Below are 13,552 nucleotides of genomic sequence, written 5' to 3'. Positions count from 1 at the left end.
AAGGTCATTTTACGACGGTTTTGAACCGTCATAACACGCAGTGTTGTAAAATGTGTCAACTTTTACAATGACGGTTTTTAGACTGTCTTTAAAGACTGATATTTCTAAGACAGTTCTGAGAATAATTACAAATTTGTCACCGCGTCACTTTCTAAGACGATTCCGAATAACCGACTTAGAAATCGCGTCATAAAAAACACATTTTTAGTAATGTTATCTTGCCTTCAATGTTCATACTTAACATGCATAAAGCAATTCTTTTTTCAATTCTATGGTTTGGCATCTGTTAATTGTTAAGTGACAAGTAAATGAAATTGTGGCTCAAATGCACAAATCTACACCTCGTATATACACATAAGAAAATGACTCTTCTTCAGAAAATGAATAGTAGTACTTAGTACATCAAAGTATTAAAAAAAAAACTTGATGATCAACACCCTTTCTTTTATAGAATTGATGAGCACCTATCACACACTTAGTGTTAATCGTGAAAATTATATTTATTTCTTGAAAGGAAAATATTTTTAAGATAGTAAAAAAAATTTCATTGAATGATTTTATTAACAAATAAATATTTAAAAATGAGATATAAAATTCATTTTCAACTACGAGTTTTTTTTTTAAACAAGCAAGTTCATAATTTTTAACTTAATAGATAATCATTTAATATTTAATACAAATTACGATAATAATTTCAATAAACATATCAATTTTAGTTATAATTTATAAGATAATAGAATAACTTTTGATAAAAGTGTTTTGAATTCAGTAATTAGTTTGTAAGTAATTTCAAGTCATTTTCTCATTACTCTGGGTCTCTCATTTTCTATTTTTATTGGCATTACTATAGTGGGATTTCGATAGTAATAAAAAATAAGAATTGGAAAAGTAAAAAAAATTTGAGAAGAAATGAAAATTGGAAAAAAAATCAAGGGTTTAGGAATGTGCGATAAAGTAAACATATATGAATTTATAAAAGTTGAGAATTAAATACATACGAGGATGATGATGAACTTTTGCCAATTTGGATGGTAGGTGTGTTGCTATTTTGAGGAATTAAGTGATTGTGGATCGATCTCTCTAAATTGATCATCAACAATTTTATTTATAGATTTACAATATTAACAGTCGAATTACATGATTTTGACGCGTATACAAAGACATTCCTATATACATTGATCTAATATTAATAATTGTTTTTGCATAATTTTTTCACAATCATAGTAACTTGTACTTCGATTTGTCGAAAAATAATTTACTCGTCAATCCTTTCGAATCTCACACGTGTGAATGAAATTATCGAAATGAATAATTCCAATAAAAAAATAAGTTGTTTCGATTGCATAATTAAATTTCTCAATTTTTTTCTTTTTTGCTTGTTTTTGAAGAGGTTCCTTTATCCATCTCTAAACAAATAAATTGAAATTTAATCTCTATAATTTAATCAAATTTTACATAATAGATAACACCTAATAACATGTTTTTTTTGGAAGGAGCATAGTAACGTGTAGTATTGAAAGGTTGGATATATCTTTAGTTCATTTTTCATTAAATAAAATTTTAATTGAGTACTCTTATATGATTTCATTCAGATCACCATCTAAACGGAATAGAATTTTATAGTGAATTCAATATATTTGTGCGCAAATGTGACCTTTTTTATGGTTGTTCTTTGTGTATTATATATAAATAAAAGATGGCGTTAGAACATTGAAATGATGATAGAAAATGAAACGACGAAACAGAAAACATAGGGCTCCATTAATCAAATTAGAAAATGAAAAGTATATTTTCGAAGTTTGAAACGATAAAGCATGGTGCGTGATTATGGCGTGTCGGATTTGAGAGGACAATTGATATCCAGTTAGTACTCAGCTGGCAATACAAAACGACTGTGCACTGGATCCAATCCAAGCCATTGCCATCTCATGGGTCATGGCCTTTCCCCCTTCCACGCTTCACACCTGTCCTCTTCCTCCAACCTCTCAACGGGACCCTCTATCCTCTTTTCTCTTTTATCTACAATTATCCATTGTATGAAAAAAAAAAAATATATATATATATATATATATATATATATATAAAAGAGAAAAAAAATAATACATTTAAAAATTATGAAAGCAACAAATGATTTTTTTAAAAAAAATCTTATAATTAAAAATAAAAAAACAATGTATTTCGTCACTATCTTCAATAATCAATGTAAAACTAAAACTAAAACTTCTAACATATTTCTCTTTTATCTAAGATTATCCATTATATATGAAACTTTCAATGCATCCAACCACAAAGGTGGTTTTATCCGACACAGGGTACATTCGTAATTTATGCCACCCCCTCCAATCCATTGTGTCTTATCCAAAATGCTTACGCAAGCAACCAGACAAAAACCAACCATTAACCTTTATAAAAGCACAGTCACAGCAACCCAAAACACAGTACTATAGTAGAAAACTTCAGCAATTGAACGTTCAAACTCCACAACTAACAAAGATATCGAAAGTGCGATTCGCATGACCAACATTCGAAGAGCAACCTATCGCTTTCTCCCTGCCATGGACACAGATTCTTTCTCCGATTCCAACTTCGAATTCCAGGAATCCGATCTCTACAACTCCGCTCGCGCTAACTCTCCCGAATTTCGCAAATCCGTACGCGCCTCCAGATTTCACAACTACTCTTCCTCCGGCGGCCGCGTCGGTACTCCGGTGTCGCTTCCGGTGAACGTGCCGGACTGGTCGAAGATTCTCGGCGACGAGTTCGGACGGAACCAGAGGAGGAACTACGACGAAGCGCAGAGCGATGAGGAAGATGGAGATGGGAGAGTGCCTCCGCACGAGTTTCTGGCGAAGACGGGAATCGCTTCGTTCTCGGTGCACGAAGGAGTTGGAAGGACTCTCAAAGGACGCGATCTCAGTAGGGTTCGAAACGCGATTTGGGCTAAAACAGGATTCCAGGACTAGACCCTTACCATAGGATCATAACATGAGTTAATTACCGTACTAATTTACTACTGTATTACGAATTGAAACGAGTTTTGTTGAGAGGTCATTTTTAGATTTTTCATTTTACCACGGAGTTTTATTTTTTGTTTCTTCGATCAGCATCTATGTGTATCAGATCGGAATTTGAGATTTTAATTTGTATCGAGAGGTTTTTATTTATTTATTTTTATTTAAAATATTGATATTGTTGTTGTTTAGTATTACAGTATTATTATCTTTCAGTCTTCGCTTTATTTTGTTAGCTTTCGGATTGGACCGATTATTATGCGGTGATGAAAATCGAAATGGTGAATTGGCTGTGCTATTGTGGAAGTAGGCATAGTAGTAGGTGTTCGATGCAAAGCAACGGTTTGTGGATGACAATAGGTCCCAAATTTTCCTATTTGGGTCCTTTTAAAAACATTTTCTCCAAATGGAGTCTTTTTAAAACATTTTGCACCATGGAGCTGTTTTGTACGTGGCATGCATGCAGCACCCAAATCGCTAGTACCACTGGCGAGTTTGGTTATTCTGAAGGAATTGCTGCTTGCAATGGCGATATGACCAAGCATAGGGAACTGCCAGTTTGACTGGCGAGTTCCTAGGTTGAGGGCTAGGCGCGCAGGAGGTGCAGTAGTGGTGTAGAACGAAATCGCCAATACAGATGGCGAATTGCTTTGAGAAGGAACCGCCAGCTTGGCTGGCGGTTTGCTTTGTTTAAAAAAATTTCACTCCTTCCCTTATAAAAGAAGAAGCTCCCGACTCCACACAGCTTCGCCTTCCTTGCACTTCTTTGTTATTGTTCCTCATAAGTTCTCCCAACGTTCTTGTTATTTTGTTCCTGCGTTTTCTTTTTGGTAAGTATTTTTGAATGATAAATATTTATTGTGTTATATAAATATATATGTTAACTTAATTTTAGTTGATACGTTTGTTTATTTTTGTAGGACAGTAACTTTCTTCTCTTCCTAAGTGGTTTCTCTCCTCTTCTTAAGTGGTTTCTCTTGTCTTACTGTTAGGTGATTTCTCATATTGGTAAGTTTTTCTTAACTTGACAACTTTAGTTGATGTTAACTGGACTTTTAAATTTTAAGTAGTATATGTTACAAATTTGAGTTGGTATATTATTATTTTGTACCTTAGTTGTAGGTTAGTTGATTTTAAATTTATGTTATTATTTGTGATAAAATGATTTGTACGTTAATTTTAGTTGTTATATTATTATTAATTGGTTTAGATTTATTAGGCGTGTATGATATTATTTGTATTTTATATATGGTATTTTTAGTTTTAGTTAGAAAGTGAATATTATTTAATTGACTTATTTATAGTTTTTATTGAAATATATGATATTTTATTAATTTTATATATATACGTTGTTTAAATTTTTTATTCCATGGTAATTTTTTGATTTAATGCCATTTTTTTGTGTATAATATATGTTATTTAATTTAAATTTTAATAATTGGAAAAAAATATGGTCATTTATTTAAATTTATGTAGGTATTTTAATATTTAATTTTGTTATTTGTAGAGTATTTTAGTTAGTAAATTAAGTTTTGTTGTGTTAAATTTATGTACGTTTTTTATTTTATAATTTTGTTATGTAAGTATTTTAATTTGGTCATTTATTTAAATTTATGTTGGTATGTTAATTTTTAATTTTCTTATTTGTAGAGTATTTTAGGTAGTATTTTAAGTTTTTTTGTATTAAATTTATCTACGTGTTTAAATTTTTAATTTTGTTATTTATTTTAATTTGTTCATTTATTTAAATATGTGTATGTATTTAATTTTTAATTTTGTTATTTGTAGAGTATTTTAGGTCGTATTTTAAGTTTTTTTTGTTAAATTTATGTACGTGTTTAAATTTTTAATTTTGTTATGTATTTTTAATTTGGTCATTTATTTAAATTTTTGTAGCTATTTAATTTTTAATTTTGTTATTTGTATAGTATTTTAGGTAGTATTTTAAGTTTTGTTGTATTAAATTGATGTACGTATTTAAATTTTTAATTTTGTTATGTATTTTTAATTTGGTCATTTATTTAAATTTTTGTAGCTATTTAATTTTTAATTTTGTTATTTGTAGAGTATTTTAGGTAGTATTTTAAGTTTTATTGTGTTAAATTTATGTACGTGTTTAAATTTTTAATTTTGTTATGTATTTTAATTTGGTAATTTATTTAAATTTGTGTAGGTATGTAATTTTTAATTGTTTTATTTGTAGAGTATTTTAGGTAGTATTTTAAGTTTTTTTGTGTTAAATTTTTATACGTGTAACAAATTTATGTATTTTAAGTTGGTCATTGATTTTAATTTGTGTAGCTATTAAGTTTGTAATTTTTTTATTTGTAGAGTATTTTAGAACATTTATTTAAATTTGTGTAGTTATTAAATTTGTAATTTTGTTATTTTTAATTTTGTTATTTGTTCAAATTGATGTATTTTGTTATTTATTCAGATTTTAATTATGTGGTATGTATATTTAATTGATTTTTTGTAAATGTAGTTAATTTTTTTAATGTACAATTTTTGTTGTGAATTTTTTGTATTATATTTTACTTTACAGTATCAATGGCATCTTCGTCCTCATCTTCATCTGGTATACACATTAAGTCTGGTCCAATAGATGGAGACGTTTTATGGCTGCAACCTAAACATGTTTCCGAACATGTTTGGAATGAGGAACCAGACAGGAAGTTACATATCAGACGAGTTGTACCCATCTATCAAGGGCAAGAAGAAATACCAGAGGAAATTATTCCTCTGCTTCGCCAATCGGGATTTTATTGGATTATGAAAATGGGGTACCTAAAACTTAATTCTTCATTAATTATAGCCTTGATTGAAAGATGGAGGCCCGAGACACACACGTTTCACTTGAGATGCGGAGAAGCTACGATTACTTTTCAAGATGTGTCAGTCTTGTTAGGTCTTCATACTGAGGGGACACCATTAATTGGTCAGACTAATCTTGATTGAGCTGAATTGTGTGAAGAATTATTGGGAGTCAGACCACAGGAAGGTGAACTTCAAGGCAGTGTGGTCAAATTAAGTTGGCTGGCTCACCATTTTTCTGAAATAAATATTCATGATGGTAACGTAGAACAGTTACAAAGATTTACCCGTGCATGGATCCTTAGATTCATAGGTGGAGTTCTATTTGTTGATAAAAGCAGCAGTAAAGTTTCCCTAAGGTACCTCCAATTTTTACGGGACTTTGAACAGTGCAGCACGTATGCATGGGGACCTGCCGTGCTTGCTTATTTATACAGAGAGATGTGCATCGCCACCGATTACAAAATAAAATCAATCGGAGGTATGTGTATCTTAATCCAAATGTGGGCATGGGAACGCTGCACGACTTTAGCTCCAAAGAGAACTCCTCCTATAATGGAAAACAAACCACTCGGACACAGGTTAGTTGTTTAAAAAAAAATCATTTGAAAATAATCAATAATGTAACGCGTCGACACTAATTATTTCATATTTTTTTTGTAGGTGGCTGCGACGTGGAAACCAACATATTGGCAATGATGATCTAATAGTTTTCCGTCGCAAATTAGATATCATGAAACGACATGAGGTAACAAGATCATTATGTATTTGTTAAATAATAAATTAAATGTCATGATTTAAGAAAAATTAACAATTGTGTTATTGTATGCAGTTTCTATGGGAGCCTTACCCAGCAACTGTTATGTCGATGTTGCCTCCCATTTGTTTGGTTGGCAGTGTGGCATGGTGCGCAGTGGTGCCACTCATTTGTTTCCATGTTGTAGAGTGGCACCAACCGGATAGGGTGTTGCGACAATTTGGAATGCAACAACCTATTCCGGAGTCTCCTTCGCAACCACAAAATATCCATGGGCTAACGCTGAAAGGCAAACAAGATGAAAATTGGTTCCAGCTGTTGGCCCCATTTATCAGTCAGTGGAATAATCGAGTTGAGTTTATGGTCAACGTTTATCCTCGACAAGAAGGCCTATTGAGTGGATATCATACACGCGAACGATGTGCGTACAAGCTTGTTCTTGATTTTTTCTCAGTTCTTTAACAAGCTTTGAACAATATACTTGGCCTTCATTTAACTGTCTTTGGGCTTGGCGGCCACGCTCAACAAAGTACTTTCGACACCTACTGTACGTTGATTTCACCAATGCTGTTATGGGAATGTTGCGACAATCCTTTAAAACCTTATTGATACATTCTGAGAGGTTCGTTGTCATGTGGCCATATCGACGTCCTTCTCTATCGTAAGTCATCGTCCATTTTTCCTTTGAGATGCGATCAATCCATGTTGCTATGGCTGGACTCAGTTCACGAAATTTTTCTAAATTTTGATAAAAAATGTGCTTGCATGGAGTGTAGGCTGCATAAAATTAGTTATGAATAACAATTTTAAGTATAAATGAAAGTAAAATAAACGTGACCATCAAATATGAAATCTTACCCAATTTCTTCAACATTTCTTTTTGTTTGGCATTATTGAATTTTCTATTGAAGTTGCTTGTTATGTGTCGCACACAGTAGACATGATAACCGTGGGGAGGTTGCCAACCAAGTGCTTCGTTAACGACAGCGGACTTTATACTCGCATGTCGATCAAATATCAGACAAATACCATTTTTATCTGTGACATGTTCACGCAAGTGTGCCGAAAACCATGACCACGCTGTCAACGTCTCACCTTCCACCACCGCGAATGCTAGAGGAAGGACACCACCATTTCCATCTTGAGATGTGGCCATTAAGAGGGTCCCACGGTATTTGCCATACAAATGTGTGTCGTCAACTTGTATGATTGGCTTACAGTACTTGAAAGCCTCTTTACATTGGCCAAAAGTCCAGAAAACTCTATGAAATTGGCGGTGTTCGCGACTAACCGTATTTCCAATGATAAAATCTTCATGTAGTATTTGAAAATACGATCTAGGAGAATGATTTTGCATGTGTGTTAGCCACGACGAAAGTTTCGCATATGACTCATCCCAATCGCCATATTCAATAGCAATGGCTTTCTGTTTTGCCAACCAAGCTTTTTTGTACGACACCTTGTACGCAAATTGACTGTTAATCCTCTCTTGAATCAATGAAATTTTTATGGATGAATCTTCTCTGATCATGCCTGTGAATAGAATAACAAAATTTAAATGACAGTTAAGGGTAAACAATAACATAATATGAACATAAAATACGTACCTACTACACAAGTGACAATTAAATCTGAATCAAGTTTCTCGTGATCTTGGGTCATGGTCATATTGAGACATGTGTGTGGTCCACCCCATTGAGTGACTTTCCATGAATCAGTTTTTTTAGATAGAATTGCCCTCATGTAGAAAGGGCAAGGACAATCTGCATATTTATTCACGCAACAAACCACATACTTGTCCCATTTGCTTTCAACCACTTTGAAACTTTGATGCACCTTCATAACATATTGTTTGACCGCATTCTTGACCGCATCTTTACTATCAAATTCCATGCCAACATATAATTCTTGGCCAACATTAAAACTGAATGGCATCTCCAAACCACAAATGTCCTCCTCATCAGGATGACTCCAGTTGATATTATTATAATGCAAAGCATCATTCCAAAATGGATTCTGAATTCCTTGTACACCTTATAGTCCAAAAAAAAAATTCAAATCATACTTATTTGGCCTTTAATACAATTGTCGTTAAATAATAAATGTATTGACGTATTTTTTAAGAGGAAATCATACCTTCTGCTGGGTAAACAATTCTTACTAGTGGAATTATGTCGGAGACTTCACTGTCGGTATCTGATATGCCGTCAACACTGTCATCTTCGTCTAACGACTCTTCAACGTATGAGTTAGACACAAGATAATCATCATCATCATGATCATCATCTTCGTCAAGATTTAAATTGCTCATATTTGTCGGCAGTTGTGTGGCATCATTAGATAAATAATTTCCACATGATGTAAGAGAATTTGCAGAATGAAACATTGAACCACCAACCACATCCTTTTCTATGTACAATTCTAGAACTGACATTTCTTGTTGTTGTTTAAAATTTTCTAGCATCGTTTCAACGTCTTCGTCATCGCAAATTTGCAAGGCAATATATTTTCCTAACACTAAAAATCTACAACTGATAGCAGAAATAATTTCATTATTTTCTAACTTTACCTTGTCTCCAATTTTTTTCTTCAAAGCATTGAAACTAATTCCACGTTTAATCTGAATCGCTTTTTTACTGCCTTCAAATATTACACCATCATTATCTTCATATACCCTTCCAATGAAATACAACACTGTTATAACCAAATTCTTCGTGTACCTACAAAAACAATATTTTAAATAATTATTCATAATAAATTCAAAATAGTAAAATGTAATCACAAAAAGTCTCATGAAGCAAATTTCAACCTTATGTGGACAAATTTAAATCTCAAGAACGCTCACACTTTTTCAAAGCTGAAATGTAGTTTTTAATATACACCAACACTGAAGAAATTTAATTAAAAATTTGATGACACAAATCATTTTACTGAAAACTAGTTTTAATTAAAAATTACTTAAAAAAAATTATAATACAAATTATTTTACTAGAAACTACTAAATAAAATAAATTACTTTAAAAAAATTATAACACAAATTAATTTACTGGAAACTAAGAAATAAAAAAAATTACTTAAAAAAATTACTTGAAAGCTGAAATCTACTTTTAATTAAAAATTACTTTAAAAAAATCAGAATACAAGTTATTTTACTGGAAACTAACAAATAAAAAAATTACTTAAAAAAATTACTTGAAAGCTTAAATCTACTTTTAATTAAAAATTACTTAAAAAAAATCAGAATACAAGTTATTTTACTGGAAACTAACAAATAAAAAAAATTACTTCAAAGCTAAAATCTAGTTTTACTTAAAAATTACTTAAAAAAATTATAATACAAATTATTTTACTGGAAACTATCAAATAAAAGTGTCATATTTAAGGATATTAAACAAGAAGACAAAGCCCCACAAGCCGTAGCAGAGAACTAGAGAGATTCATGCTCGTTTGTAAAGAGAGGAAACTATCAAATGTTGTTTGACCTAAGTAGTTTAGTATTCTCATTTCTTAACCAATGTCAATGTATTTAAATTAAGTTCTTAACTATATTTTATTTTAAAATTAAGTATGTTTAGTCTTTTTATATCAATTCTATATTTTATAAAACTCTTAAATTCTCATTTTTTTTATCTAAACATTTGAAATTTAATGATATAGTGAAATAGAAAATGAGAATATTTTCTTTCAAAACTTAAAATTTTAGTGGTACTAAAATTTTAAGATTTTATAGAATTTGAGAATAAGGCTTTATTGAAGAGAAATATTTTTATTTTTATTGTGAGTAAAATATAATGTTTTAATTGGTAATTTTTAATGCGAAGGTTTAAAACAATTTAATTTACTTAAGTTTTTTAAGATTCTGAATAAATGTGGTAATTTAAGAATTTTAAATAAAAATTAAATAATTAATTTTTTTTAATATAAAAGACAAATAAATTAATTAAAATAACAAATTTAACAAACTAAAACAACACCGAATTTAAATGAGCAAAATATGACTAAACCTAGTTAGCAAAAAAAAAAAAAAGACTAAACCTAGTATTTATTATAATTTGAGAAAATAACTCATAGATGAATCATGCATCATAAACTTATTGCCTTTTATAATAAATATTCTAAAAGTTATAACAACAATAATTTTTAATTGATTCATCATGTAAATTTTTTGTTTTTTACATTTTTGATCATTTAATTCTTATTATATTGCCTTATGTTTGTGGCACGAGTAACGAAATGCTATATATTTTTTTGTTACAACTACAAGTTAAAGCTTTTAGCGTATCATATATTTTCATTAAATTGTAATTTTGATTTCCTCATTTCTTAATCCATGATTTTAGTTTTCTGGACTTTAATTGTAGAATTCCACTCACAATTTTGGAAAAAAAAATGATAACATAGCTCAAATCTGAGTAAAATATAGACTGAAGAAACAAATACAAAACCTTATGCGGACAAATCTGAACAAAATCTGAACAAACACAACTCAAAATCTGAGTAAAAATTATAACACAGCTCAAATATTACCAAATTCCATAACCTTATGCGGACAAATCTGAACAAACAACAACATACTTAAAAAGAAATTATAACATAAATTATTAATTTCAAAATTACAAACCTGATTAAAATATAGACTGAAGAAGCAAATACAAAACCCGCAACTCAAATCTGAGTACACACTCACAATTTTTTCAAAACTCAAATCTGAGTACACATGCAACAACGTTGAGAAGAATTTTGTCTATTTAAAGCCCTTAAATCGCCATTAGAAGTGGCTATTTTCTCTGCCCTAAATCGCCAGAGGGAGTTGCAACTTGCACTCAAATCGCCAATGGCAGTTGCAACTCCCCTTTCTATGAAAAAAAAAAAAGCAGCCCTAACGTGCCTACGCCTGAAAAGCCTGCAACCTACCTGCAATCCAGCAAAGCAAACCCGCCAGTTTGACTGGCGGTTTCTAAAACCAGGATTAGACTCGCCAGTCATGCTGGCGGTTTCCACCTGCAAGCAACTCGCCACTCGTGGTGGCGGTTTCCATGCCACGTGGGCGTTGCACAGCAAACTCGCCATTGGCAATGGCGGTTTGCTAGCAGCCCCATGCAAATCACGTAAATAAGTGCCCCCTGCCAGAAATAATATCAAAACAACCCCATCTGGCTGGCAAATTGACCCTAAGGGATTAGTTTTACAAACTAATTTCCCGTGCGGGTCTTTTTTCAAATAATTTACGGAGGGAGTTTCTTTTTAAACCTAACTTGTCAGGCTGGCGATATATGTCTTGGATTGACACGTGGTAGCTTATGCTGGTTCCGCCAAAGCTGCTGGCAAAATAATTGTCATTGGATTTTGCCCCTTTGACTGGCGATACAGCAACAGGCAGGTCATGTCGCCAAAATGTTGGCGAAATACGGGCTACATCTAACGTGGAGCATATTTCGCCAGTGGCACTGACGAAACATGTGAAGTAGGCGTTTTGCTATTGGCGCTGGCGAGATAGAGGGTGACGTGGCACACATGCAGGGGTCGCAGGCAACAGAACGTAGCAGGGTAGCAGGCAAGCTTTTCAGAAGGGTATCACCATTAGGAGTGGCGAAATAAGCTTCATGATTATGGTTTCCCTTGTATAAAACACTCTCCAGAACGAATGAATGAACACATTCATCTTCTGGTGTTGTTACGCTTGTGGTGATGGCAAAAAGCTTGTGTTGTGTGGTAGCTTCAGTTGTGGTGTTCTCGAGTCCATATTTGGTTGTCTCAAACTTGGTAACTTAGTTAATATTTTTTGTGTTCTATTTATTCTGCTGTTGATAATTAAATTATTTTTTTTAGGTATTATAAAGTTTGTATGCTATATTTGTTTTAGGTATTCTAAGTTTGTATGCTATTATTTGTGTTACATATATATGGTACCTTAGTTTGTATGTTAATATTATTTGTTTTAGGTATTCTAAGTTATCATTCAAACATATGGTACATTAGTTTGTATTAATTTTGTATATATATTGTTTAAATTTTTCTTTGCATATTAATTTATGTTATTCAAATATATATTGTGTTATTTATTTAAATTTGTCTTTGCATGTATTTTAATTTATTTTATTTTATTTAATTTTTTTATTTGAATAATATATTCTGTTATTCAAATATATATATTCTATTATTTATTTAAATTTGTCTTTGCATGTATTTTAAATTATTTGTAGAATATATTTAAATTTTGTTATTTGTATAATATATTTTATTATTCAAATATATAAATTCAAATATATATATATATATATATATATTGTTATTTATTTAAAGTTGTGTTTGTATGTATTTTAATATATTTGTAGAATATATTTAAATTTTTTTATTTGTATAATATATTTTGTTATTCAAATATATATATATATATATATATATATATATATTATGTTATTTGTATAGTATATTCTTTGTATATTAATTTTTGTTACATATTGTGTTACATAATTTATTTTGTATATATATTTAATTAAGTTTTTATAAATGTACTTAATTTTTTTTTATATTATGTACAAATAATGTATAAATTTTCTTGTCAACTTATTGTATTATATTTTATTTTACAGTATCAATAACATCTTCCTCATCATGTTCATCAAATATAAAAATTAAGTCTGGTCCAATTGATGATAACGTTTTATGATGACTTCGATGAGCCACTGTATTTGAAGTACCCCGCGTTGCAAGATCTGGAGTGGGAAGGCACCCTCATTTGCCTTCCTCTCGATTTATTGTCTCTGTCAAATAACTTTGCCCCTAAGGTTATTCCACTATCGATGTCTCCCCCATCGGAGACCACCGCCACTCGGGTTCCTCCTATGTTGCCGCCGGTGGAGGATGCCACCTACGTTCAACCCAACCTCCAAGATCAATTGTCAGCGTTACAGAACATCAATAGCGGGAACAACGCTTATGATCACCCGCAGACACAGTTTGTTAATAG

At 31.2% G+C, this 13,552-nt stretch overlaps 1 protein-coding gene across 1 annotated transcript; it reads left to right on the top strand.

Annotated features, from left to right (window-relative positions):
• The first annotated feature begins 2,418 nt into the window (after positions 1 to 2,418).
• On the top strand, positions 2,419 to 3,164 carry LOC114378141. Its single transcript, XM_028336686.1, has one exon. The coding sequence runs from the start codon at positions 2,514 to 2,516 to the stop codon at positions 2,961 to 2,963; it is 450 nt and encodes a 149-aa protein (XP_028192487.1). The 5' UTR covers positions 2,419 to 2,513; the 3' UTR covers positions 2,964 to 3,164.
• Positions 3,165 to 13,552: the final 10,388 nt, after the last annotated feature.

Source organism: Glycine soja, chromosome 12 (genome assembly GCF_004193775.1).
Source record: "Glycine soja cultivar W05 chromosome 12, ASM419377v2, whole genome shotgun sequence".
NCBI classification, from domain to species: domain Eukaryota; kingdom Viridiplantae; phylum Streptophyta; class Magnoliopsida; order Fabales; family Fabaceae; genus Glycine; species Glycine soja.
Note: the sequence above shows the minus strand (reverse complement) of the source record. Positions and strands in the feature narration are given on the sequence as shown.